Source organism: Microcaecilia unicolor, chromosome 1 (genome assembly GCF_901765095.1).
Source record: "Microcaecilia unicolor chromosome 1, aMicUni1.1, whole genome shotgun sequence".
NCBI lineage: Eukaryota > Metazoa > Chordata > Amphibia > Gymnophiona > Siphonopidae > Microcaecilia > Microcaecilia unicolor.
Window position 1 is genome coordinate 738485504 of NC_044031.1, and position 27064 is coordinate 738512567.

Below are 27064 nucleotides of genomic sequence, written 5' to 3' on the forward strand. Positions count from 1 at the left end.
TTATTCTTATAAATGGCCTTCCCAACCTTTAAACATTCAAACTTCCTAATGTGGTATACAGTTGTTGAAAATAACAAAGGGGGTAATTCTCTGCAGGCCGCCTAAAGTTAGGCGCCGAGATGATCTGCACTAAGCGTGAATTCTATATTGACAGTTATGCGCATAACTGGCATTATAGAATGCTAGCGTAAGTCCACAGTTGCGCACCTAACTTTAGGTGTGATCGCCTATGCTGTCTTAATAGCTGGTGTAAATTCTCATGCTTAACAACCGTTGAGTACATAATTGGTGTAAATTCTCGTGCCTAACAACCGTTGAGTGCATAATTGGTGTAAATTCTCATGCGTAACTGTTAAGTGCATAATTAATAGTATTCTATAACTTGCGTGCATAAGTGCTAGCCACACCCCAACCCACTTGTGCCCCTTCCAGGTCCACACTCCCTGCAGTTCCGCGCTATGGATTTTGCACCTCAATTTGTAGAATATCAACTAATGGTCGTTACGCGCATAACTGCAAATTAGTGCCAATTAACATCAATTGTAGCCAGTTATTGGTTGTTAATGGCAGTTAACAGCTATTTTAACAACAATATTCTGTAACTTGCATGCCAAGCGTTAAATTATGTGTATAATGGAGGAGTAGCCTAATGGTTAGTGCAGCAGGCTTTGATCCTGGCAACCTGGGTTTGATTCCCACTGCAGCTCCTTGTGACCTTGGGCAAGTCGCTTAACCCTCCATTGCCCCAGGTACCAAAACTTAGATTGTGAGGCCTCTAGGGACAAAGTACCTGCATATAATGTGTACAGCGCTGCATATGTCTGGTAGAGCTATAGAAATGAGTAGTAGTAGTGCATAAGTTTATACAATTAAAGGGAAAATTTCCATAGGGAAATTTTAACTTTTCTTAAGCCAAAAAATGTCTCTCATCTGATGTCACCAAGAAGTCTCTTATATAGCATGGCAGTGCAAAGAACGCTCCTGCCTGAATTCTGTTTTTTCTGGGCTTTAGGAACACGTAATGGCACCCATTCACCCACTCTCAGTTGACATGTATTTTTCAAATATAAAGGGACATTTTTTTCATAGGGTTGAAAGTTGGAGACAAGGGCTTCTATTTAAATCTTTTTATTACAAGAGGTCAACACACTACATGAAACATGCAAAATTGCCTATTCACATCAGCGACAAGGTCTTAATCCTAACAGGAAGCCAATGAAACAATGGAGCTGTGGTCATTTGCCTTGGGCACCACACCACCACCCCATCAGCCATATTTTGGGTAAATAGTAAATACCCGCAGATAAAGACCCTCCCCCCCCCCCCCCCCCGAACAACAAGGCAGTTACATTTGTTTTCTGCCATTCTGTGCAGGTTACACCCTTCTGTATCCTTTTTAAAGTGCTAAGGTTATTTATGGTTTGCTTTGAACCATCCTCTTTCTATATATATAGGGATGGTCAGCATAGCTCATTAGAAGCATGGAAGATATATGTTCTTTCCTGTCTTATGAAGTACTCTACTAATCATCAGGGCTACTGTTATACATGCTGAGGCCAAGGGCAGAAATGAAGAGAGTGCCCCAAAGTTCACCAGTAAGTTGTACAGGGAGGGGGGGGGGGGGGTACCCTGTGGCATATAGACCCAGGGCAGCTGCCTTCATTGCACCCTCCCCAACACTAGCCCCGATGACCGCAGAAAAGATCCCAAACTATAATGTGCATGCAGATAGGGCAAAATCAGTTTGCTCAGTAAGAGGTCACCTTAGTGCAAGGATTCCAAACCCAGGCCTCGGGATACTCCTAACTAGTCAAGTTTTCAGGGTACCCTCAATGAGTGTGTATGAGATAAATCTGCATACAGGACTTCAATGGTATACAGATCTATCTCATGCATATTCATTGTGGCTATCCTGAAAACCTGAGTGGCCTGGTATGTCCCAAGGATTGGGTTAAGAACCCCAGCCTTAATGCAACTGGAGCTGATCATGACACAGAGGGTAAACCCATCTCTGTACAGACTTTGTTTATATATTTTTATTTACATAAGTACATAAGTACATAAGTAGTGCCATACTGGGAAAGACCAAAGGTCCATCTAGCCCAGCATCCTGTCACCGACAGTGGCCAATCCAGGTCAAGGGCACCTGGCACGCTCCCCAAACGTAAAAACATTCCAGACAAGTTATACCTAAAAATGCGGAATTTTTCCAAGTCCATTTAATAACGGTCTATGGACTTGTACTTTAGGAATCTATCTAACCCCTTTTTAAACTCCGTCAAGCTAACCGCCCGTACCACGTTCTCCGGCAACGAATTCCAGAGTCTAATTACACGTTGGGTGAAGAAAAGTTTCTCCGATTCGTTTTAAATTTACCACACTGTAGCTTCAATTCATGCCCTCTAGTCCTAGTATTTTTGGATAGCGTGAACAGTCGCTTCACATCCACCCGATCCATTCCACTCATTATTTTATACACTTCTATCATATCTCCCCTCAGCCGTCTCTTCTCCAAGCTGAAAAGCCCTAGCCTTCTCAGCCTCTCTTCATAGGAAAGTCGTCCCATCCCCACTATCATTTTCGTCGCCCTTCGCTGTACCTTTTCCAATTCTACTATATCTTTTTTGAGATACGGAGACCAGTACTGAACACAATACTCCAGGTGCGGTCGCACCATGGAGCGATACAACGGCATTATAACATCCGCGCACCTGGACTCCATACCCTTCCTAATAACACCCAACATTCTATTCGCTTTCCTTGCTTGCAGTAGTACACACATAATAAAATCAAACAATACAATCAGACAATACAACTAAAACATCAAAGCATAAAAATACCTGAAATTATATTATAACATCAACAATACATCTGTTAGAACAAATGGGCTTTTCACTGTTTACAAAAAGTAGAGCCTCAATATGTCTCAGATCTGATGCCAATAAATTCCACAAAGATGGGTCTGCAACCATAAATACTGACTCCCTATATACATCAAGCCATATCAAGCCCCCCCCCCCACCCCCAAATCAAGCTTCTTACAGTGTGATGGGATCTCAATGTTGTACTTACTTATCTGATGAAAGCTCTTTTTGAGTCACTAGATACCAACTTGACTGGTTAGGTGTCCTGAGGACAGGGTTGAGAGTCCCTGCACTAAGGTGAACTCTTACAGACTTCATGTTCTGACTTGTCTCTGAGAAATATAGAAGGTATTCAAGCAGTTTTTATATAGGGCAAGTGAAAAAAGTCTATGGCCTCGCCCTCAAACCAGACAGTAAACCTCTTCCATTTATAGCATATGGCTGTGTAATTACTCCCTCACCCGTAACTGTCTTGTCTGTCTGTATTATTTAGATTGTAAGCTCTTTTGAGCAGGGACTGTCTCTTTGTATCAGGTGTTCAGCGCTGCGTGCGTCTGGTAGCGCTATACAAATGCTAATAATAATAATAGAATCTTTTCTAGTATCTAGCAAGACTGGAATGACACTGTCAGGCAAGTTCAGGGACGACAATGCCAATTTCTCAACATCCAAGCAAGGATGGCTGGGGGCTCAACAGTGTGCCCTGCTCGAGTGGTTAGTGTTGGAAAACACTTCAGTCTCACAGGACTTCTGAAAGTGTCCAAAAAAGCGTAATGGTTAGTGCAGTAGGCTAAGAACCAGGGGAATTGGGTTTGATTACCACTGCAGCTCCTTGTGACTCTGGGCAAGTCACTTCACCTTACATTGCCACAGGTACAAAAACTTGATTGTGATCCCAATATCTAAACCACTTTGTACCATAGAAATGCATTATATATTACCCATTATCCATAGATAACCTTTCTCCTGATGTACCTGACCTGGAAGGTCTTAGTTTTGGTAATGGCTACATGCATGGTAACAATACCCAAATGCTTCTGGAAAACATTGCTGGATATTCTTTCCTTTGCCAGTGACATCACCCAGACGTTAGGATTTAAGTCCTATTCTCCTCAGAGAACACCTGCTACATACAGGTAAGTAACAAATATTTGTAGAGGAATTTAACAAACTGCTATCAGAATCCGTGCAGATACTGTATTTTTCAAGTTTCGCTTTGGAAATATATTTTCTTCTGTTCTTGATCATAACTGTGTCAAGTAGATTTTTTTATTTTTTTTGTTACATTTGTACCCCGCGCTTTCCCACTCATGGCAGGCTCAATGCAGCTTACATGGGGCAATGGAGGGTTAAGTGACTTGCCCAGAGTCACAACGAGCTGCCTGTGCCTGAAGTGGGAATCGAACTCAGTTCCTCAGTTCCCCAGGACCAAAGTCCACCACCCTAACCACTAGGCCACTCCTCCACTCAAGATCCACTCCATAAGAAGATCCAGTGAGTCTTTCATCCTGCAGGTGTTTTCCATACGTTTCTCTTTGTGATGTAGCCTGTATTGGTGTGTAATCTAGGTTTCAATTCCTTCGGGCTTCCTCTTATTTGCCGCACGGGAATCGCTAAGGCAGCTTTGTAAAAGAAGCCCTTAGAGGCTTCCTGTTTTCGATGTAAAGTGATTGAAGTCAACTTATATGACGTCCCTGAGAGATTTGAAACCATGGAACTATAGGACTGTAGTGCATGTATCTAAACTTGGAAAATGAGACTTAAGGTACAATGAGGCTTCTTTTGGCCAAAGTCTTGGCAATATTTGTGGAAAATGCATGTGAAGTACATTTTGTTTACTTCCATGTTAAATTTTAATTTTACTTCAGATGTAAAAATAATGAGATTCATAGCACACAGAAGTACTAAAATCTGTGCTAAAATCAAAATCATGCTGTAAAATGGAGATAAACTTTACCTCAGCACTAAATTGGAAGTGAAAATTACTATTATGTTAAGAAAGCAAAATTAACTTCTTCATTAGAAAGTGTGTTGCTTTTAAACAGCAGGAAAAAGGAGTCAGAAAACCGAAGTGCTAGAATAGCAGTTTTTCCCTTTCACTCATGATTACACCCGCCCTAATATAAAAAAAAACCCTGTTTCTTGTCAGTGCTATGTAGTGCAGGCAAGTGCTGGACTTGGAAGGAGGGAAGCACGGGACAATAGAGGGAAAGAACAACAGCGATGAGAGGAGGGCATGGGGGCAGGAATGGAGAATAACACAGAGACAAAGTCTGTCCCCATTCCCACTCTGTCCCCGCAAGCCTTGACCCCATCCCGACTCCACAAACTCCACCACACTAATTCCATCATCTCTCTATATAAAACGCACCTCCAACGTTCTAATGAAGCCTTACTTTCCCAACGTTCTAAAGTGAGGTGGCTGAGACCGCTTTTGATCCATGAGTGTCTGCCCCGCCCACGCGTCAAACGTGATGACGTCGAGGACGGAGCACTGACACTCATGGAGCAAAACCGATCAGTGCCGCCCCACACCCCCCCCACACAGCGCATCACCCAAGCCCCTCCCCTGCCAATCCGTGAGCCACGCAGGGGGCGGAGCGTGTTTCCCTACTCCTCCCCCTGCCTAAGACACAACTCTACCCCCCCCCCCCGCAATGGCGCTTCAAAAAACCCCTACCCCCCACCCCCTCAGCGCATAACCCAACCCCCTCCCCCCGGCGCATCACCAAGCCCCTATACTCCCCCTAAAAGACAACAACCGCCTCGCCACCCGCAAATACTGTCCAGCCGCTGCTGCTTCTCATGTTAAGCAGCAGCAGCAACCGGTAAATAAAGAAAAATACAAAAAAAAAACCCCATTAAGCATAAAACGAACCTCCGTAGACAGCCATCTCACACTGGCTGACGTCTCTGCAGCCGCTCCTCCTCTCCCATCTACGTCACTGCCCCTGGAGGAAGACCCCGGAGGAGCGCTGCAACGTCAGAGGGGAGAGGAGGAACAGCTGCAGACACGACAGCCAATGTCGATGGCTGTCTGCGGAGCTGCATTTTACTTGCTGCGGACCGTCAGGGAGGCCACCACCACAGGATACAGAGGTGAGGGAGGGGCATCATCGGCATAAATGTAGGGAAACCTTGGCTAGCGCCCGTGTCATTTGTTTTGGAAACGGGCCTTTTATACTAGTTTTCAATAAAAGACAATCGCTCGATTTTTGTATGAATGAGATTGTGTACTGTTGCGGGGACGGGGTGGGGATAGGGACAAACTTTGTCCCGTGTCATTCTCTAAGCAGGAGAATGGAAAAGCAGGAGAAGTGGTCAGCTGCAGGAGTGCTGGGGGTGTTGGGGCGGGGGAGAAAAAGTAGATGGATTTGACAGGACAGAAGGAAGGGAAGCTGGCCAGGGACTTGGGAGGAGCAGGGATGTTCAGACAGCAGCCTGGACCCAACAGTGAAATGTTGCCAGAAAAGAAGTGACTCTAGGACATGCATTTTACAGCAGCAGAGAAGCACCTGGTCATCTGCACATTCTGCATGAAGCATCATTAACTGTATGGAAAGAAAACATCCTTGGCACAGAAAATCAACACCTGGAAGAACGTCAGCAGTCAAAGTCTGCCAGTGAAATCTGAAACAGCATCATTTACATGACACCTGCCAGGAGGTGAAAGTAAAAAAAAAAAGTGGCCAAGATAGCCAAGGCCCAGCAACAGACTGGAAGAGACCCACCAGCCACAACTGACCTAATAAGCGAAAGGACCTGAAAGACCTGATGCTTCAAATGGTGGAAGTAGCTGGGGGCACTGACACAGCTGAAGTATCAGCTGTGCTGACTGCAGTTAATTATACCTTATTATACCACAGCACCTCCCCTCTGACTGATACCAATCATTTGATGTTATTTTTCTTGGTTTTATTTGTCCAAATACAGCTAAGCGGCTGATGCAAATAATGCCACACGGCGCTAAAGCCCAATCGAGATTAGCGCTGATGGAGCGGAAAGCCCAAAAGGAGCAATGGAAAACTGCCGGGCTCAAAGGAAGAAAAAAAAAAAAAAAAAAAAAGAAATCACTTACCTTAGCGCGCTATATCCTTGGCATAAACTGACACAACACAGCACTCTCTCTTGATTTACTGGAGCTTCTCCCAGGTATTTACATACAATGTTCCCACCCAAGCTGAAGCCAACTACAATCAGCTGGGTCTGTGGATAAGTCTTCTTGATATGGTTGACCATAGCTCCAAACTCCCAGGTGCAACCTACAATCAAGAACAGAGAACACAATGATACTCGCAGTAATCGATTCCTCAGAAACTGTTCACATGGTGTTTGCTGATCGGTTGGCTGTTCTTTTGTTCTCTCTGTGGATTAACTTGCATACATAAAGGAATTATTCTAGCCTATCAGCTTCTTCTCAGAGAAAGCTGATTGTGACCCCTGAGGCAGGCGCTTTGGCGCCGAAACAAGGACCGTGTCGGGACCTTGATATGAATATTCTGAATAATCTGGTTTTTGATATTATCTCCCTATTGGTTTGCGCATTTGTCAGCCTCTACTTTTGCTGTTTCTACTAAACATTTCTACTACTACTTAACATTTCTAGAGCGCTACAAGGGTTACGCAGCGCAGTACAAATTAACGAATAAGGACGGTCCCTGCTCAGAAGAGCTTACAATCTAAAGGATGAAATGTCAAGTTGGGGTATATGAGATTTCCTGAGAAGAGATGAAGTGATTAAGTGCTGAAGGCGACATTGAAGAGGTGGGCTTTGAGCAATGATTTGAAGATGGGTAGGGAGGGGGCCCGGCGTATGGGCTCAGGGAGTTTGTTCCAAGCATGGGGAGAGGCGAGGCAGAAGGGGCGAAGCCTAGATTTGGCGGTGGTGGAGAAGGGTACTGAAAGGAGGGATTTGTCTTGAGAGTGGAGGTTACAGGTAGGGACGTAAGGGGAGATGAGGGTAGAGAGGTAAGGAGGGGCTGCAGATCGAGTGCATTTGCAGGTGAGTAGGAGAAGCTTGAACTGTATTCGGTATCTGATCGGAAGCCAGTGAAGTGACTTGAGGAGAGGGGTGATATGAGTATATCGGTTAAGGCGGAAGATAAGACGTGCGGCAGAGTTCTGAATGGACTGAAGGGGGGATAGATGGCTAAGTGGGAGGCCGGTGAATTTCACTATTTAAATGCAACACGGTACTCATTGCCACAGATAAAAGGAACAGAATTGCTCTATTGTTTTTTTCTGTATTTGCTTCTCAAATGATCCATCCTTTGTTCAAGTCTTGTAATATACAACCACATCAGCAACACGGTAATCTACCACCATGGAAAGTACTATGAAATTAAGAAATGGATTGTTTTAAAATTAAGAACAAGACATAATTTCTTTTTTTTTTTCCTTTGTCCAAGAGAAGCAGTAACCTGTCCAGGAATTTTATTCAAATAGGATTAAAAAAAGAAGGCTCTTATATTTGGTTTTTGGCCAATGATGGAGTGTCCCGATAAATGCTAAAAATGTTCCTGTGAATTTTCTCTGGTCTTTTTTCCTCCATGTTATTTTTAAACACATGTAAAATGATGCTTTGCACTTGATACTTACATCCACAGAATTTTGGTTAGAAGTTACATATAAAGGGCTTACAGAGTGGGAGCGCTGTGACTTCACCAGGTGTACGTGGGTCCGAGGTCAGAAAAGGTGGGTTGGGGAATACAAAGAGCGTAGAAGTTGGTGTGCAGGGAGTGTGAGAGTTAAAACACTTCTTAACAAGTCCATTCTAAAGCCTACACTACAGTTGCATTTGAAAAGCAGCAAACACAACTACACCAGGGAGATGCAAAGGAAAGCCATGCTCTTTCTTAAATACAGGTAAAAATTAGTTATTGAAAATTAATGTCAAATGTATTCAGCAAGCCTACAGACAGAGAACCTAAAATTTAATAACTCACCCCACCTCAGTCCCGTCTCCCCACTGCCTTGACGGCTATTATAACTGAAAATAATGTGCCTTTCAGAAGTCAAATCTCATTTCATTAGTTTGAAGGTTATCTGCTCAGCTGTTTTTACACAATCGATTCCCCAGGTATGAAACATTATTAATGATTGAAGTCAGGTACTTGGGCTCCTATAGATTTTGAATTTAGATCCTGCCTTTTTAAGTAGTAGCTCAAGGCATTTAACAGTCAGATACTATATATATTTTCCTGTCCCTGGAAGTATTACAATCTAATTGCCCAATATTCAGTCTGCAATGGACAGAGATTTTAAAGCTGCTGACCGCCACGTGCAGAATCTAACCTGGACAGTCAATGAGGGCCATAACCAGGCACCGGTTCTGAATATCCAGATCAGTCACCAACCTAGATGTTATGGACTAGTCTGTATATATGGAGCCTGAAAAATCGACACCGAAAATATTTCTGCCTAGGCGTATTCTGTAAACCATGCCTAGATTTAGGCGTGGTTTATAAAATACACCTAGCTGGTTTATAGAATACGCCTAGTGGCCATACCTGTGCCTAACTCTAGGCACGTCCATTTACACCAAGTGAAACTTGATGTAAATACCGGTGCCTAAGTTAGGCACAGAGCAGGTGTATTCTATAACCCCGCATGTAGAGTTTTGGAATGCCCATGGCTATGCCCCCTTTTTGATCGCATGCATTAGAATTTACAAGCACCACTTTACAGAATACGCCCAGCAAGTTGGGCGCACAAATTCAAATTAATGCCAATTAGTATCAATAATTGCATGTCAAGTGGCAATAATTGGTGCTTATTAACTTAATTAAATTGCGCATGCGAATCCAGAATATGACCAGATTTGCACGTGCAATTTCAAACGCATTACATAGAATCCGGGGTTATGTGGGTGCTAAGCAAAAACAGAACCACACAAAAGGCAATTCTATCTGTCCGCTCCGCATAATTGCCAGTGCCTCCCCAACTCTACCTCTGGAATGTGCCACTAAATATTGGTGCTGGCCCAATCAGAACCCTGCAACACTACGAAACCAAAGAACGTAATGGACATAACGTAACTCTTCCTCTACACGATTCCCTAACACGCTGTTTTCCTCATGAACCTATTCTACCATAACATCACTGTGAAACTGTTCATACCGGAATTGGCGAATGCCTTTACGGTACTATGTAAGCCACACTGAGCCTGCAAATAGGTGGGAAAATGTGGGATACAAATGCAACAAATAAATAACCACCTTTATTTAAACAGGTAGAAGCCTCTCCTGCCTGCTTAAACCACACTGAATAAAATCCACCTACAAGTTTATGCCTGAGGCAATGGTATGTTAAGCAACTTGCTCAAAATTTCAAGGAGCAGCAGTGGGATTTGAACCCAGGCTTCCCTAGCTCTTAGCCGTTGCTTTACTTTACTGGATTTATATCCCACACGTGTCCGAGTCAAGGACGCAGTTCTGTGTGGCTTACATTAGTTGATCAGGTATACACATACAGGTTGGGTTGGCTTGGATAGCTTTAACAGATATACATGTTTAGATTTGGGAGATGAGGGAGAAAAGAGATAGACAGATGATTTAACATGTCTGGGGTGGGGTGTCTGATAACACGCAGAAAAAATAAATAAATAAAAATAAAAGTCACAATACCTTTTATAAAATTTAGATATTAAATATGTATCAAAGAATAAAGTGGTTGCTCAAAGCATATTCTAACCACAATCGCTCAACTGCAAAACACTATGCACAACTTTGTCCAAAAACACACTCAGAACCTTACTGTACCATAAATATTACACTGGGCAAAACGTAATACACCAATATACCACCCATACGGAAAATGCAGACCGTCAACAATATGAAACAAGGGATCATAATATCACAATTCTCATATAGAGCCACAAAACACCCTAATTCATGTTTAATGTGGGATAAAATGCCATAAATAAGTAAATAAATAAATAAATATAAACTTTTAATGTTGAGCACCTGATTCTCAAAGTGGACATATTCCAAACACTATAATGAAAATAAAATGATCTTTTCTACCTTTGTTGTCTGGTGACTGTTTTTCTGATCATACTGGCAACCCAGGACACCTCCAGCCAACCCCCCCTGCTTTCCCAGCAGTAAGGTAAACAAACCATAAACCAATTTCTACAACTGCTAGAGGGCTTTCACTGCAGCTCCTGCTGTGAGGACGGAGGTAAATCAACAATTTAATCCCCTCAGAGCAGCTGGGCTCCACAGCTGATCCATTCTGCTGCAGCAGGGGGGAAGCTTAGCCTCTCCAAGCCTCTTATACCGGGCGCCTATGGATGTGACTATAAGTCTGGAATAAAACTTGGGAAGTCGCTTGTTATGAAGTCATCTCTACCCAATCATAGTAACATAGTAGATGACGGCAGAAAAAGACCTGCACGGTCCATCCAGTCTACCCAACAAGACAACTCACGTGTGCTACTTTTGTGTATACCCTACTTTGATTTGTACCTGTGCTCTTCAGGGCACAGACCGTATAAGTCTGCCCAGCACTAGCCCCGCCTCCCAAACACCAGCCCCACCTCCCAACCAACAGCTCTGGCACAGACCGTATAAGTCTGCCCAGCACTATCCCCGCCTTCCACCACCGGCTCTGGCACAGACCGTATAAGTCTGCCCAGCGCTATCCCTGCCTCCCAACCTCCAGTCCCGTCTCCCACCACTAGCTCTGGCACAGACCGTATAAGTCTGCCCCGCACTATCCCCGCCTCCCACTACCGGCTCTGCTATCCAATCTCGGTTAAGCTCCTGAGGATCCTTTCCTTCTGAACAGGATTCCTTTATGTTTATCCCACGCATGTTTGAATTCCGTTACCATTTTCCTCTCCACCACCTCCCGCGGGAGGGCATTCCAAGCATCCACCACTCTCTCCGTGAAGAAATACTTTCCTGACATTTTTCTTGAGTCTGCCCCCCTTCAATCTCATTTCATGTCCTCTCGTTCTACCGCCTTCGTATCTCCAGAAAAGGTTCGTTTGCGGATTAATACCTTTCAAATATTTGAACGTCTGTATCATATCACCCCTGTTTCTTAACCCTCTAGCCGCCCCCATGCATTTTGACAGCCACCTGCTCTCTCTCCAGGCAGGAGTGGGGGAGGGGGAGGAACCCCACTTAAAAACCTCACTTTACACTGGGCCAGGAGGGGCCCCTCTCAAAGTCATATTGGCCAAAAAACCTAAAAGGAGAAGAAGGTAATGCAGAATCACCATGCAAGCATGTGTTTGGTGGTGGGGTGGTTGCCTCTAGGTAGGTGCCTAATCTGCCCACTGGAAAACCTACCCTGTATGCACCCACAGTTTCATGAAATAGAGCTGAAATGGCAGAAGCTTGATACTTGTAGCATTACCCAGATAAACTAGCCCTTTTCCTCAAGAGGGATCTTGGGGTGATAGTATCCGAGGATCTGAAGGCGACGAAACAGTGTGACAAGGCGGTGGCCGTAGCCAGAAGGTTGCTAGGCTGTATAGAGAGATGTGTGACCAGCAGAAGAAAGGAAGTGTTGATGCCCCTGTACAAGTCGTTGGTGAGGCCCCACCTGGAATATTGTATTGTGTTCAGTTTTGGAGGCCGTACCTTGCGAAGGATGTAAAAAAAATGGAAGCGGTGCAAAGAAAAGCTACGACATTGGTATGGGATTTGCGTTCCAAGATGTATGAGCAGAGACTTGCTGACCTGAACATGTATACCCTGGAGGAAAGGAGGAACAGGGGTGATATGATACAGACGTTCAAATACTTGAAAGGTATTAATCCGCAAAAAAATCTTTTCCGGAGATGGGAAAGCGGTAGAACGAGAGGACATGAAATGAGATTGAAGGGGGGCAGACTCAAAAAAGATGTCAGGAAGTATTTTTTCACAGAGAGAGTGGTGGATGCTTGGAATGCCCTCCCACAGGAGGTGGCGGAGATGAAAACAGTAACGGAATTCAAACATGCGTGGGATATACATAAAGGAATCCTGTGCAGAAGGAATGGATCCTCAGGAGTTTAGCCGAAATTGTGTGGCGGAGCCGGTGGGTGGGAAGAGGGGTTGGTGGTTGGGAGGCGAGGATAGTGGTGGGCAGACTTATACGGTCTGTGCCAGAGCCAGTGGTGGGAGGCGGGGAATAGTGCTGGACAGACTTATACGGTCTGTGCCAGAGCAGGTGGTGGGAGGCGGGGCTGGTGGTTGGGAGGAGGGGATAGTGCTGGGGCAGACTTATACGGTCTGTGCCCTGAAAAAGACAGGTACAAATCAAGGTAAGGTATGCACATATGAGTTTATCTTGTTGGGCAGACTGGATGGACCATGCAGGTCTTTTTCTGCCGTCATGTACTATGTTACTATATGTAAACCTACCTAATAACCAAAAAATGAACCACAAGCTCGGTTCTGGTTTTCAATCAGACCTTGGTTGATTTTAGCCCAATGCCTCTATCTGTGCATTTTCATTTGATTGAACTCCACAAAAGCAGGGACTGTCTCTTCGGTGTGTCTGTGCAGCTATGAATAAGTACAAAATAAGTACCTGAATATATGTAAACCGCTTTGAATGTAGTAGCAAAAACCTCAGAAAGGCTGTATATCAAGTCCCATTTCCCTTTCCCTTAAATCAAAGGCCATCTCTTCCCCCCCCCCCCCCCCAAAACGAGCTTTCCTGAGAAACTAGTCCACTTCCTGTAGTCTACAGTAATGTCTAAGCTTTTAATCCTCATGGATTCGAGAATAAGAATTGCTTAAGAGCAGAATAATATTTAATGGTCACTACTGCTTACAAATGCAAAATCTGTAACGCTAGTTACTGAGTTCTGTCTCCCTCTTTTCTTTTTTATAAACTATAAGCAGTACAGATCATATTAACAGTAACAGTCTGCAAATAAGGAACCAAGTTCTCCCTTCTCAATGTCCGTTTTCATGTAATTGAAAAGAACTTTTTGTTTGAAAAGAGAGGGGGGGGGGGGGGGGAAGAGTAGAACTACGATCTGAGAAACTCAGCCAGATTGACTTTTTTTTTTTCCCAATAGAACAGTCAGGCTCCTTTACTTTGTTTTGTTTTAATATTACAACAGTTTCAAATCCTAATCATGAGGTCAATTTTATAACAGGGTGCTTAGGCAGCCAATACTTAGGTGAAATTTCTAACAAAGAGAACGCATTTATTTTTCTACATAAAATACTAGCGTAAGTGGCATAAGTGGAAAGTCCACACCGATGTGTGTCATGCACACATGTAAATTATAGTTGTTTTGTAATCTGTGCGTATACTGCTTTTCGACTAGTCTGTAATCCGTAAGAGATCATTAATGTATTAATGTATGTCTGTTGCCCTATTTGCACATAAGTGGCTAAAATATCCCAGGGTGGGCACGTCCTTTACCATGTAAAATATATGCCCCCTTACAGTTACCCCCTAGGAGTCGTGGTGATCATGATATATGTACATTCAAGATGACTTTGGATATCTGAATGGCAAATATCCGATCAGAAGTATGCAGCTTTTACATAAATGATTGCCTTTTCTGTTTTTCAGTATGGTTTGTTAACTGCATCCTGCGAGTCTTGGGATTTCTTACGGCTCGTCTACTGCATTTCCTCCATACATGACAGTAAAGGAGGACAAGTACAGAAAAATGAACTGAGGAAGACACAAACTGAGACATGGAAGTTCTGTAGCATACATTCAGAAACTTCTGATCTTGCAAATATATTAGTCATCCCCGGGATATGCTGTCAAACGCCCAAACCTGTCAAACAGCATGCCGAACAACAAGGCTGCCGCCGCGAAAACTGTCTCCCACCCTCCCGCCCAGCGATGGCTGGAGGTCCGGTGGGTCTCCAGCATCCCCACCCCCCCGAACCCACTGAAATCCTTAAAGTAGCCGCCTCCCGGAAAACGCTGTCCTACCCTCCCAGGGACCGGAAGATACTTAGTGTACCTGAATGTAACTCAACTTGAGCTACTACTGAAAACGGTATCAGCTAAAGTCAACTAAATAAATCTCAGCGTCTTAGACTTATCCAACCTGCACCCAACACTCACCCTTGCTTGCTCTCCATACTTTTTTCTTCTTCTCTTTTAGAAACTTTATTGCTGGGCAATTTGTGCTCTTCTCTAATAATATACATTTTTTCTTTTTTTGACCCTTTCAGAGAGGAAAAGAGAGCAGCGTGGTTTGGGGGGGGGGGGGGGGGGGGGTAGGTAGGCAGGAAGGACAAACAACTACTCACCTACGTGGAACTACTGCCAGATTTAACATAAAAAACTGAGACACATGGATCTGCAAGGCTTAATCAAAGGGCCTGAGACTCCACACCCATGTAATCTGTACCATCTGCTGGAGGCAGAGAAACACTGGCAAGTTCCAGGCTGCATCACTCCTTATAATGATTATGTCGCTAGAAAGCGCAGGTTCTCTGCCTCCACCTGCTGGTAGGGTGAGGTAAATTATCAGGACTGATCTAGCAGGATGACAAGAAAATGCATATTATTCAAGTATGAACAAGAAATCCAAACTACAGTCTTGGCTGAGTGCTGCAGTGTAAAAATGTGTGTCAAAGTGTTGACCTGTTAATAGTATTTTGGTTTGATGAAGAACTGAGGAATAGACTGATTGAAATAACTAAAACAACTTCAAATGATTCTTACCATAAGTGAACATGCGTGGAGAGGTGAGCTCAATGTTGGGCAGAGCACCCAGGTGATTCAGCACAGCACACCTGTAACCATTTTTCTGGGCATAATCGACAAACGTACGGATGTACTGCTTCTCACTGTGATTGGCTATCCCGGGGCAAATCACCATTGTTATATCATCTGGAAACAAAAAGTGTACAATCATCTAAACATGAATTGTGTACTCTTGTGAGTTGTTGCTGAGAAACTTCAAAAGGAAAATATTGCATTTTCTTCATAGTATTAGTACAAAATGATTTTATCAATATATATTTTTCAAATCAACATATCAACCAAATCCAAATCTATTAAAAAAAAAATACAAACGTTTCCTTTAAGAGCCTGTGCGTCTTAAGCAGGGCCGCTGAGAGACTGAGCCAGGCCTGGGGAAAAGCCGGTGCTGCCCCCCCCCCCCCGGATCGTCGCCACTGCCGGGCCTGTCCCCCAGGATCGTCGCCGCCGCCGCCCCCCCAAGATTGTCATCACCACTGCTGCCCCCCCTCAGAATCATTGCTACCGCAGGGCCCCCCCAGGATTTGTCGTCCCACCCTCCCCCGATCGCTGCTGCCGCCTGGCCTGGGTGTCTTGGCTGGCGGGGATCCCAAGGCCCCGACAGCAAAAGAGTTCTCCAGTGCTGCTTTTCTTCCTTCTGCTGCAGCTACTTCTTCTCTCAGGTCGCATGCCTGAGGGAGAAAGCAGACGCAGGGAAAGGCAATATGGAAGATTGTGAAGAAGAGCAGTCTACTTTGTTCCTTCAGGTCCTTCCCAGCCTCCAAGGGGCGGCCAGGTGCCGGAGCTTTTTCTCTCCTGCTACTGTCAGGACACAATCTCCTGGGTCCCATCAGGAGCAGGAGAGAGATAGACCTGGGGCCCCCTTGGAGGCCTGGGCCTGGGGAATTTTGCCCCTTCTGCTCCCCCTCTCGCCGGCCCTGGCCCTAAGTAGAAACAAGTTCTGCACACAAGCTAACTGCATGCAAGGTTTCGGGTAGACAGCACGTTTGAATTCATACTAATGAGGCCATTAGCTATTCTGTACATATCCAGAGAAATATGCAAAAGACAAGAAGACTGAGTGCAACGCCAGGGCTTTAATGCAAGGTCTGAGGAGGAGTAGAAGGTTAGCTTGCAGTAGCGCTAGTGAAGATTTCATGGCTGTTTCTTCTCTTTACTGCCAGCACTAAGGACTCAACTTTGTTCTGGCTTCCATGAACATGGGTAAAAAAAAGAAGACAGAGCTGAAGGGCAGTGTGCTGAACGAAGAAAGAGCCGACTGTTGAGTAATGGGCATCAGCACTCATTGGATTGCATGCACATACGTTTCGAGGATATGCTAGAATGCTATTCTGTGTATAAAGATGGGTATACTATGCACAGATTAGCATTCCAGTATATGTGTGAATGTGTGCACATGCAATCCGATGAATGCTAATACAATTATGTTGTGCGCATTAGAGATACTACTGCTACTTATCATTTCTATAGCACTACAAGGCATACGCAGCGCTGTACATAAGTACATAAGTAGTGCCATACTGGGAAAGACCAAAGGTCCATCTAGCCCAGCATCCTGTCACCGACAGTGGCCAATCCAGGTCAAGGGCACCTGGCACGCTCCCCAAACGTAAAAACATTCCAGACAAGTTATACCTAAAAATGCGGAATTTTTCCAAGTCCATTTAATAGCGGTCTATGGACTTGTCCTTTAGGAATCTATCTAACCCCTTTTTAAACTCCGTCAAGCTAACCGCCCGTACCACGTTCTCCGGTAACGAATTCCAGAGTCTAATTACACGTTGGGTGAAGAAAAATTTTCTCCGATTCGTTTTAAATTTACCACACTGTAGCTTCAACTCATGCCCTCTAGTCCTAGTATTTTTGGATAGCGTGAACAGTCGCTTCACATCCACCCGATCCATTCCACTCATTATTTTATACACTTCTATCATATCTCCCCTCAGCCGTCTCTTCTCCAAGCTGAAAAGCCCTAGCCTTCTCAGCCTCTCTTCATAGGAAAGTCGTCCCATCCCCACTATCATTTTCGTCGCCCTTCGCTGTACCTTTTCCAATTCTACTATATCTTTTTTGAGATACGGAGACCAGTACTGAACACAATACTCCAGGTGCGGTCGCACCATGGAGCGATACAACGGCATTATAACATCCGCACACCTGGACTCCATACCCTTCCTAATAACACCCAACATTCTATTTGCTTTCCTAGCCGCAGCAGCACACTGAGCAGAAGGTTTCAGCGTATCATCGACGACGACACCCAGATCCCTTTCTTGATCCGTAACTCCTAACGCGGAACCTTGCAAGACGTAGCTATAATTCGGGTTCCTCTTACCCACATGCATCACTTTGCACTTGTCAACATTGTCAACATAGTAACATAGTAAATGACGGCAGAAAAAGACCTGCATGGTCCATCCAGTCTGCCCAACAAGATAAACTCATATGTGCTACTTTTTGTGTATACCCTACTTTGATTTGTACCTGTCCTCTTCAGGGCACAGACCGTGTAAAGTCTGCCCAGCACTATCCCCGCCTTCCAACCACCAGCCCCGCCTCCCACCACCGGCTCTGGCACCCAATCTCGGCTAAGCTCCTTAGGATCCATTCCTTCTGAACAGAATTCCTTTATGTTTATCCCACGTGTGTTTGAATTCTGTTACCGTTGTCATTTCCACCACCTCCCGCGGGAGGGCATTCCAAGCATCCACCACTCTCTCCGTGAAAAAATACTTCCTGACATTTTTCTTGAGTCTGCCCCCCTTAAAGACAGTCCCTGCTCAAAGAGCGTACAATCTAGATAAGACAGGCAGACAGACAGAACAATTAAGGGTAAGGAATAAAGAGGAGAGGATAAAAGGAAAGGGGAAGTGAGCAGTGGTTAGGAGTCAAAAGCAGTGGTAAAGAGGTGGTCTTTAAGTTTGGACTTGAAAACGGCCAAACAGGGGGCTAGACAGTACAGGCTCGGGAAGTGTATTCCAGGCATAAGGTGCAGCAAGATAAAAGGAACGAAGTCTGGAATTAGCAGTAGACGAGAAGGGGACAGATAAGAGAGATTTATCAACAGAACGGGGCGTAGAGAGAGAGTGGAGGAGTGGCCTAGTGGTTAGGGTGGTGGACTTTGGTACTGGGGAACTGAGTTCAATTTCCACTTCAGGCACAGGCAGCTCCTTGTGACTCTGGGCAAGTCACTTAACCCTCCATTGCCCCATGTAAGCCGCATTGAGCCTGCCATGAGTGGGACAGCCCGGGGTACAAATGTAATAAAATAGATACTATTGGCGATTCTACATGGAATGTTGCTATTCCACTAGCAACATTCCATGTAGAAGGCTGCGCAGGCTTCTGTTTCTGTGAGTCTGACGTCCTGCACGTACGTGCAGGACGTCAGACTCACAGAAGCCTGCACGGCCACATTGGTGATCTGCAAGGGCCGACTTCTCAAATAGTAGTAACATTCCATGTAGAATCTCAAATAGTAGCAACAGTGGAGGAGTGGCCTAGTGGTTAGGGTGGTGGACTTTGGTCCTGAGGAACTGAGTTCAATTCCCACTTCAGGCACAGGCAGCTCCTTGTGACTCTGGGCAAGTCACTTAACCCTCCATTGCCCCATGTAAGCCGCATTGAGCCTGCCATGAGTGGGAAAGCACGGCGTACAAATGTAACAAAAATAAAATAAATAAAAGACAAGAGTGGAGAGGTACTGGGGAGCGGCAGAAGTCTTCTAAAAGCACAGTTCTTCAGCCTGGCCTTTCCGCATACAAAGAACTCTTATTTGAATTTTACCCACACCCTTTTCTTAATCTCGTTTCCCATCTAGTCCTGCCTAATTATGCTCTCACCTATCCACCCTAAATTATTTGTTTGTCCTTGAGATGGTCTAAATCTCTGTCTACTTACTACACCATAAAGAGATGCCAGGTTTTGACATCAGGGGGAGCATAACTTTTGTAACACAGGCGCCGGTGTAAGGCTGAAGGGCCAATCTGAACAGGCGGACATTTCAATCAAACCTGTTTAGGGAAGCGGTTGCTTCCCTTGCAACATCCCCCCCCCCCCTCCCCCGGGGGAAGCCTCTGGTTGTGCACAAGACATAGCTGCCACTAGCACACAGACCCATGTGCACACGCATCCTGTGTGCTCTCCCATATCAGTGCACAATTTTTGCAGTTGGCCTTTTTTGCATGCTATTTGCTTACAGCAATGGGGACCACAATTTGTGCGTTATGACTGCGTTAGGCAGTGCTTTTTTTCTATCAAAAAAGGTGCCAGTACTCAAATACTAGGCCACCCTTCAGGGGTGAGGTGATCACTGATGGACATATCCCACAACAGCCAGGCCCCCTGCAACCAGTCACAGAATCTATGACAAGGCAGAATTGGTGTGTAGAGTCTGAGCTCTTTCATTAAAACTTGGGGTCCATGGGTCAGTTTTAGCAGACTGTTAGAATATCAATGCTTTGATGTTTCTCTTATATATACTATCTGCTAACACATTTGCTTATTTCCGATCTGACGAAGAAGGGCAACCTTCGAAAGCTAATCAAGAAATGTATTAAGTTATTATGTCCAATAAAAAAGGTATCATCTTATTTTCTTTTCCATGTTTTATTTGTTTGATTTCTATTGATAACCTTTAAGAGTGGACTAACACGGCTACCACACCTCTCTACATTGGAAGTCCTAAAACTAGCAGTCGTGAGAGGTGGCTCAAAGTGTATAGGTTCAGGAGTAACATAAGGAAATATTCCATCACAGAAAATGGGGTGTGGAGGATGCATTAGGCAGCCTCCTGGGGTGGGGGGAAGGTTGGCTTCATTAAGCTAAGAAAACCAGGACCTCTGAGTACAAGCTCAGATCTACCACCGACATTCCTTATGATCTTGGGCAAGTGGTTTTATCTCCTGTGATTTATTTTGGTTGGAAATTTACCATTGCTAAGGTAATTGGTTATCAATAAAAATCAAACAAAATAAAACATGGAAAAGAAAATAAGATGATACCTTTTTTATTGGACATAACTTAATACATTTCTTGATTAGCTTTCGAAGGTTGCCCTTCTTGGTCAGATCGGAAATAAGCAAATGTGCTAGCTGACAGTGTATATAAGTGAAAACATTCAAGCATTACTATGACAGTCTGACAGGGTGGGAGGATGGGGGTGGGTAGGAGGTACGCATGGGGACATCAAAGCATATCATTGATATTCTAACAGGATGGGTGTGGATAGGTGAGGGGAGGGTGATCAACAGAGAAATACAGCTTTATGGTTTATAATGGGCTAGGAACCCCAGATCCTTGTTAAGTCCTTTCTGTTGGGTGTTAAAATATTCAATCATTCTGATTTCAAAGGTCTTACGTTCTTGTATGGTTTTAAAGTTACCTTTAAAACCAATTGGGAAACAAAGCTAGTGCTGGGCAGACTTGTACAGTCTGTGCCCTAAAAATGGCAAGGACAAATCAAGGTCAGGTAGAACATACTTTATCTGCCGTCATCTGCTATGTTACTATGAAAAAAAAAAGTAAGTGTACAAAATTGTTACTATAAAACTAGAAACAGATTTTAAGAAAGCATTGGAATAAGCGTAGAAGAGCCTGTGTTGAAAGGAAGGGAATGTAAAGCCAGAGATGATATAGGCAGGCTCTGCAGCCCGTCATAGGAAAGAATGATACACAGATAAGTCCCAGTAGCCTTTGTCAGTCAACATATTCTATTTCTGTTCCCGGACAACTCTGAGTTGATCCTTGCTTTAAGATATTTTGCAGTACAGAATACAAAGGAGCTGATGCAATTACCTTAATGTGATAGAGCCAAAGCTCTGCACACAGTATCCTAACTCAGGGACTATCAACCCAGCCCTCAGGGCAGACAAAACCAGTCAGGTTTTCAGGATTCAACAATGCATATGCAAGAGAGAAATGTAAATTTATCTCTTGCACATACATTCTGGATATCCTGAAAACCTGGTTAAGTGTGCCCTGAGGACTGGGTTGAGAACCATTGTCATAACGCCAGGGCTTTTTTTTTGAGGGGGTACTTGGGGGTACTGAGTAGCGGCACCTTTTCCATTGTCTGCTAAAACTGACCCATGGACCCCAAGTTTTAATGAAAGTGCTCAGACTCTACACTCCAATTCTGCCTTGTCATAGATTCTGTGACTGGTTGCAGGGGGCCTGGCTGTTGTGGGATATGTCCATCAGTGATCACCTCACCCCAGAAGGGTGGCCTAGCATTTGAGTACTGGCACCTTTTTTGATAGAAAAAAAACGCACTGCCTAACGCAGTCATAACGCACAAATTGTGGTCCCCATTGCTGTAAGCAAATAGCATGCAAAAAGACCAACTGCAAAAATTGTGCACTGATATGGGAGAGCACACAGGATGCGTGTGCACATGGGTCTGTGTGCTAGTGGCAGCTATGTCTTGTGCACAACCAGAGGCTTCCCCCGGGGGAGGGGGGGATGTTGCAAGGGTGTTGGTAGGTGAGAGGAGGGTGATAAACAGAGAAACATGAAACATGTATATCCTTACAGGCTCCAAGAAAGCAGCCAGTGCAGCCATTTATCTTTACACATGCTCAGGAGAAGGTGTAAAGGTATGTGACTGAAGCACACATGGGTAAGAGTGAGGCAGGGGATGCTGCAGCTGGATTGTATGCCCGTGTAATTTTTTCTCTCATATTGATTTATTACTGTTACATTTGTAGTGGCAATTTATATTACAGGCTCAGTGCATCATATTTAATGCATGAAAAACCACACTGACCACAACTAAAACACACTCAAATACAAAGCCAGGGGTTAGAGAAGGATGGGGGTGGGGGGGGGGGGGGGGAACTAATTCTGACTATCTGATTTGGGTGCAGAAAACGACTGGTTTCTACTCTGTTGCATTCCCATCTTTCTAGAATGTCTCAAATTGCATTTTTTTTCCAAATAAGGCTGTTGTGAATAATTGAAACCTTTTCTTTGAGAATAATTTTTTTTTGTCACATTTGTACCCCGCGCTTTCCCACTCATAACAGACTCAATGCGGCTTACATATTATATACAGGTACTTATTTGTACCTGGGGCAATGGAGTTAAGTGACTTGCCCTGAGTCACAAGGAGCTGCCTGTGCCTGAAGTGGGAATTGAACTCAGTTCCTTAGTTCCCCAGGACCAAAGTCCACCACCCTAACCACTAGGCCTCTCCTCCACTGTTGCTACTATTTGAGATTCTACATTGAATGTTGCTATTCCACTAGCAACATTCCATGTAGAAGTTGGCCCTTGCAGATTACCAATGTGGCTTCTGCGAGTCTGACGTACGTGCAGGACGTCAGACTCACAGAAACAGAAGCCTGCGCAGCCTTCTACATGGAATGTTGCTAGTGGAATAGCAACATTCCATGTAGAATCTCCAATAGTAGCAACATTCCACGTAGAATCTCCAATAGTATCTATTTTATTTTTGTTACATTTGTACCCCGCGCTTTCCCACTCATGGCAGGCTCAATGCGGCTTACATGGGGCAATGGAGGGTTAAGTGACTTGCCCAGAGTCACAAGGAGCTGCCTGTGCCTGAAGTGGGAATCGAACTCAGTTCCTCAGGACCAAAGTCCACCACCCTAACCACTAGGCCACTCCTCCACTCTAATGATGCATGCGGCAGTGGTAATATACTTAAATTATTGCAACACTCTGTATGTTGTGTTACCAAAGAAGACTACAAGTGCTTACAATTAACATTTAAAAAAAAAAATTCTACTGGTTGATTGTGGCCCAAAAGAGCTCATCTTCCTTCACTTGTCAAATTTACACTGGTTGCCAATTATGGCAAAAATACAAATTTAAGCTGTGTTTTGATCTTTAAAGCTTTGCATAATCTGTGTGTGCAATATCTGTGGAAGAAGTTATGCTCTTTCATGCGACTATTTATTAAGATTTATTTACTGCCTTTTTGAAGGAATTCACTCAAGGCAGTAAGAACAGAGCAAACATGAGCAATAAGCAATTAGCAGCAGTAAAAAAATATTCAAATAACAATACAAAGTATGGCATTGTATACTAAATGCTTAACAATATATATACCTCATAGTGTGATAGAGTTAATGATTGTATACTAAATGTCAACACAATATGTAATACAACATTTTAATTGATGGTGAAAGGTATAAGCAAAGATGGAACATACAGATAGGTAAGACAGTAAGAAGAGTTAGAAAGTAAAGTGACTGATTACCAATGTGGCCGCGCAGGCTTCTGCTTCTGTGAGTAGCCTTCTACTAGGAGTGGCCTAGTGGTTAGGGTGGTGGACTTTGGTCCTGGGGAACTGAGGAACTGAGTTCAATTCCCGGCACAGGCAGCTCCTTGTGACTCTGGGCAAGTCACTTAACCCTCCATTGCCCCATGTAAGCCGCATTGAGCCTGCCATGAGTGGGAAAGTGCGGGGTACAAATGTAACAAAAATAGATACTATTGGAGATTCTACATGGAATGTTGCTACTATTGGAGATTCTACATGGAATGTTGCTATTCCACTAGCAACATTCCATGTAGAAGGCTGCGCAGGCTTCTGTTTCTGTGAGTCTGACGTCCTGCACGTACGTGCGACTCACAGAAGCAGAAACCTGCGCGGCCACATTGGTGATCTGCAAGGGCCGACTTCTACATGGAATGTTGCTAGTGGAATAGCAACATTCCATGTAGAATCTCCAATAGTAGCAACAGTGGAGGAGTGGCCTAGTGGTTAGGGTGGTGGACTTTGGTCCTGAGGAACTGAGTTTGATTCCCACTTCAGGCACAGGCAGCTCCTTGTGACTCTGGGCAAGTCACTTAACCCTCCATTGCCCCATGTAAGCCGCATTGAGCCTGCCATGAGTGGGAAAGTGCAGGGTACAAATGTAACAAAAATAAAATAGATACTATTGGAGATTCTACATGGAATGTTGCTACTATTGGAGATTCTACATGGAATGTTGCTATTCCACTAACTAGCAACATTCCATGTAGAAGGCTGCGCAGGCTTCTGTTTCTGTGAGTCTGACGTCCTGCACGTATGTGCAGGACGTCAGACTCACAGAAGCAGAAGCCTGCGCGGCCACATTGGTGATCTGCAAGGGCCAACTTCTACATGGAATGTTGCTAGTGGAATAGCAACATTCCATGTAGAATCTCCTATAGTAGCAACAGTGGAGGAGTGGCCTAGTGGTTAGGGTGGTAGACTTTGGTCCTGGGGACCTGAGGAACTGAGTTCAAGTCCCACTTCAGGACAGGCAGCTCCTTGTGACTCTGGGCAAGTCACTTAACCCTCCATTGCCCCACGTAAGCCGCATTGAGCCTGCCATGAGTGGGAAAGCGCAGGGTACAAATGTAACAAAAAAAAAAAAAAAATTGAACATGAGGCCAGAGAGATGGTAAAATATTATCTCAGCTAGGTAGGGTAGGAGTGGATAACCCATAAGGATGTGGGGAGTCCCAGGATGAGGCTGTGGGGGAACCACCAAAGGGATCAGGACTTGGGTCCTGCATGAATCAGCTTCTCAGGGGATTACATTAGCTTCTAATTGAATGAAGTTTCATAAGCTCCTTAAAACCTGGTTGTTTCAGCAATCTTTCCTAGGGCTGAATGTATGAATCGGTGAAGTCATGATGGGGTGGTGGTTAAAATTCTGACCAGGTTCAATCAGAGTTAGGAGAGGACATTTTAAGTATAGGGGTTCGTTGGGGAACTGGTATGTTCATGATCCATATTGTACAAAAGGGTAGGAACTGGGGGATGGGATGGAAGGGTGAGGTGATTGGTTATGTATTTCTATTCATTATTGAGGGGTAAGTGCGAGGGGGGGAGATTATGATGTAAGTAAAGGGATGGTGTTGAGATGGTATGTTTTAAGCACTTGATTATTTCCATTTTTTGTGAGACCTTAGAGTATCGTTTATTCATTTACTAGACCGTCACTTGTTACAGAAGTAAATCAGAGCGGTTTACAATATGATGTAACATTAAAACATTAAAAACAGTAAATAAACATACTCTAAAATCCATTTGTGATAGGAAAGCACAGCATTTTAGCAAGTAAAATATATTTTAAACAAGCTAGATGTCCCAGCAGAAACACAAGCTTTCACATAGTGAGGTTCCTCTGGCAGACTAAGCAGGCAACCAAGGAGGCTGTATGTTCCTGACTAATCAGATTTCTACAGAGCCCTGTGTTTAAGGATGGGAAAGGTAAGGTACTGAAGGGAGCTAAGTGGGAAACTCGACTGCTCTTCTGTTCAGGATGATGGATTACAAAGGAGGAAGACAAAGGCGGTAATATACTATGGGGTTCTTGTACTGAAGTTTAGCATGTGCTAAATGCTACGAAGCTCATTTTATACCTATGGGCTTGTTAGAAGTTAGCATGCTAATTCAGAGCCGGTGGTGGGAGGCGGGACTGGTGGTTGGGAGGCAGGGATAGTGCTGGGCAGACTTATACGGTGAAGAGCACAGGTACAAATCAAAGTAGGGTATACACAAAAAGTAGCACATACGAGTTGTCTTGTTGGGCAGACTGGATGGACCGTGCAGGTCTTTTTCTGCCGTCATCTACTATGTTACTATGTGCTAAGCTTTAATAAACGGGCCACTATGACTGGCAGGGGATATCCATACCAGTAAGGACAGAGTAACTGGGAAAGCGTAGTCCTCTCTCTCTGCCAACTAACCTCCGGTGCAGTGCTCCGCTAGTGGTTCGAAGAGGTCATATGTTGCTGTGGCTCCGTCTGGCATCGGGAGGAATTTGCGTAACCCATAAGGATGTGGGGAGCTCACTCTCCCCATTTTCCCATAAAGTGCCGTTTGGATATGTCCACTCTTTCCCCAGATCAGAGGTGGAATGTACCTAAAAGGAGGAGGAAAATATATTCAGTTTTCCGCTTCTGTCAAAACCAAAGTACATTCGCCTTCTCAGAAAATGTATCCCAAGCCAAAAAAAAAAAATGTAAGTTAATGTTTCCATGGGTGCCTGGAAGACAAATAATTATTGGGACCTAGATAATTAAATTTTGAACAGTTTTACTATTACATGTTAGATCAGAATTCAATTTTCAGAGAAATCCTAAACCACAGAGAGTTTCTAACATGAGTTAAAGGGGACCTTTTATTAAACTGCTTTAAGGAGCTAACACAGGCTTATCCCTGCAGTAGACATTAAAGCAGACCTATGCTAACAGCTATGGCATGCTAAAATCATCCAACACAGTGGAAACCCATGCTAGCTGCTTAACATGGGGGGTGGGGGAGAGATGACATGGGTACATCAGAGGAATGGCTGGCTGTGACAGCAAAAGAATGGGTCCATACTGCACATTAACTGTCACAACTGCACTTAAATACCACTTCAAGAGCCAATGATTAACAGAAGCATCCAGAGATGGACATGCATCCAGTCCCCACCACCATGCCGCAGCCACCACAGAGGGACAATAGACAGGGATCCAGTCCCCACCCCCATGCCGCAGCCACCACAGAGGAACAATAAACAGGGATC

General features: G+C 44.4%; 1 protein-coding gene across 1 annotated transcript in view; it reads right to left on the reverse strand.

Moving 5' to 3' along the window:
- Nucleotides 1-27064, reverse strand: part of ABHD2 (abhydrolase domain containing 2) — a 156360-nt gene that overhangs the window by 28418 nt on the left and 100878 nt on the right. Inside the window, exons 4-6 of the mRNA XM_030189696.1 lie at nucleotides 26241-26416; nucleotides 15510-15677; nucleotides 6943-7126 (exon numbers count right to left, since the gene is read on the reverse strand). Coding sequence (XP_030045556.1) covers nucleotides 6943-7126; nucleotides 15510-15677; nucleotides 26241-26416 — 528 coding nt within the window. The remainder of the gene's footprint in view (nucleotides 1-6942; nucleotides 7127-15509; nucleotides 15678-26240; nucleotides 26417-27064) is intronic.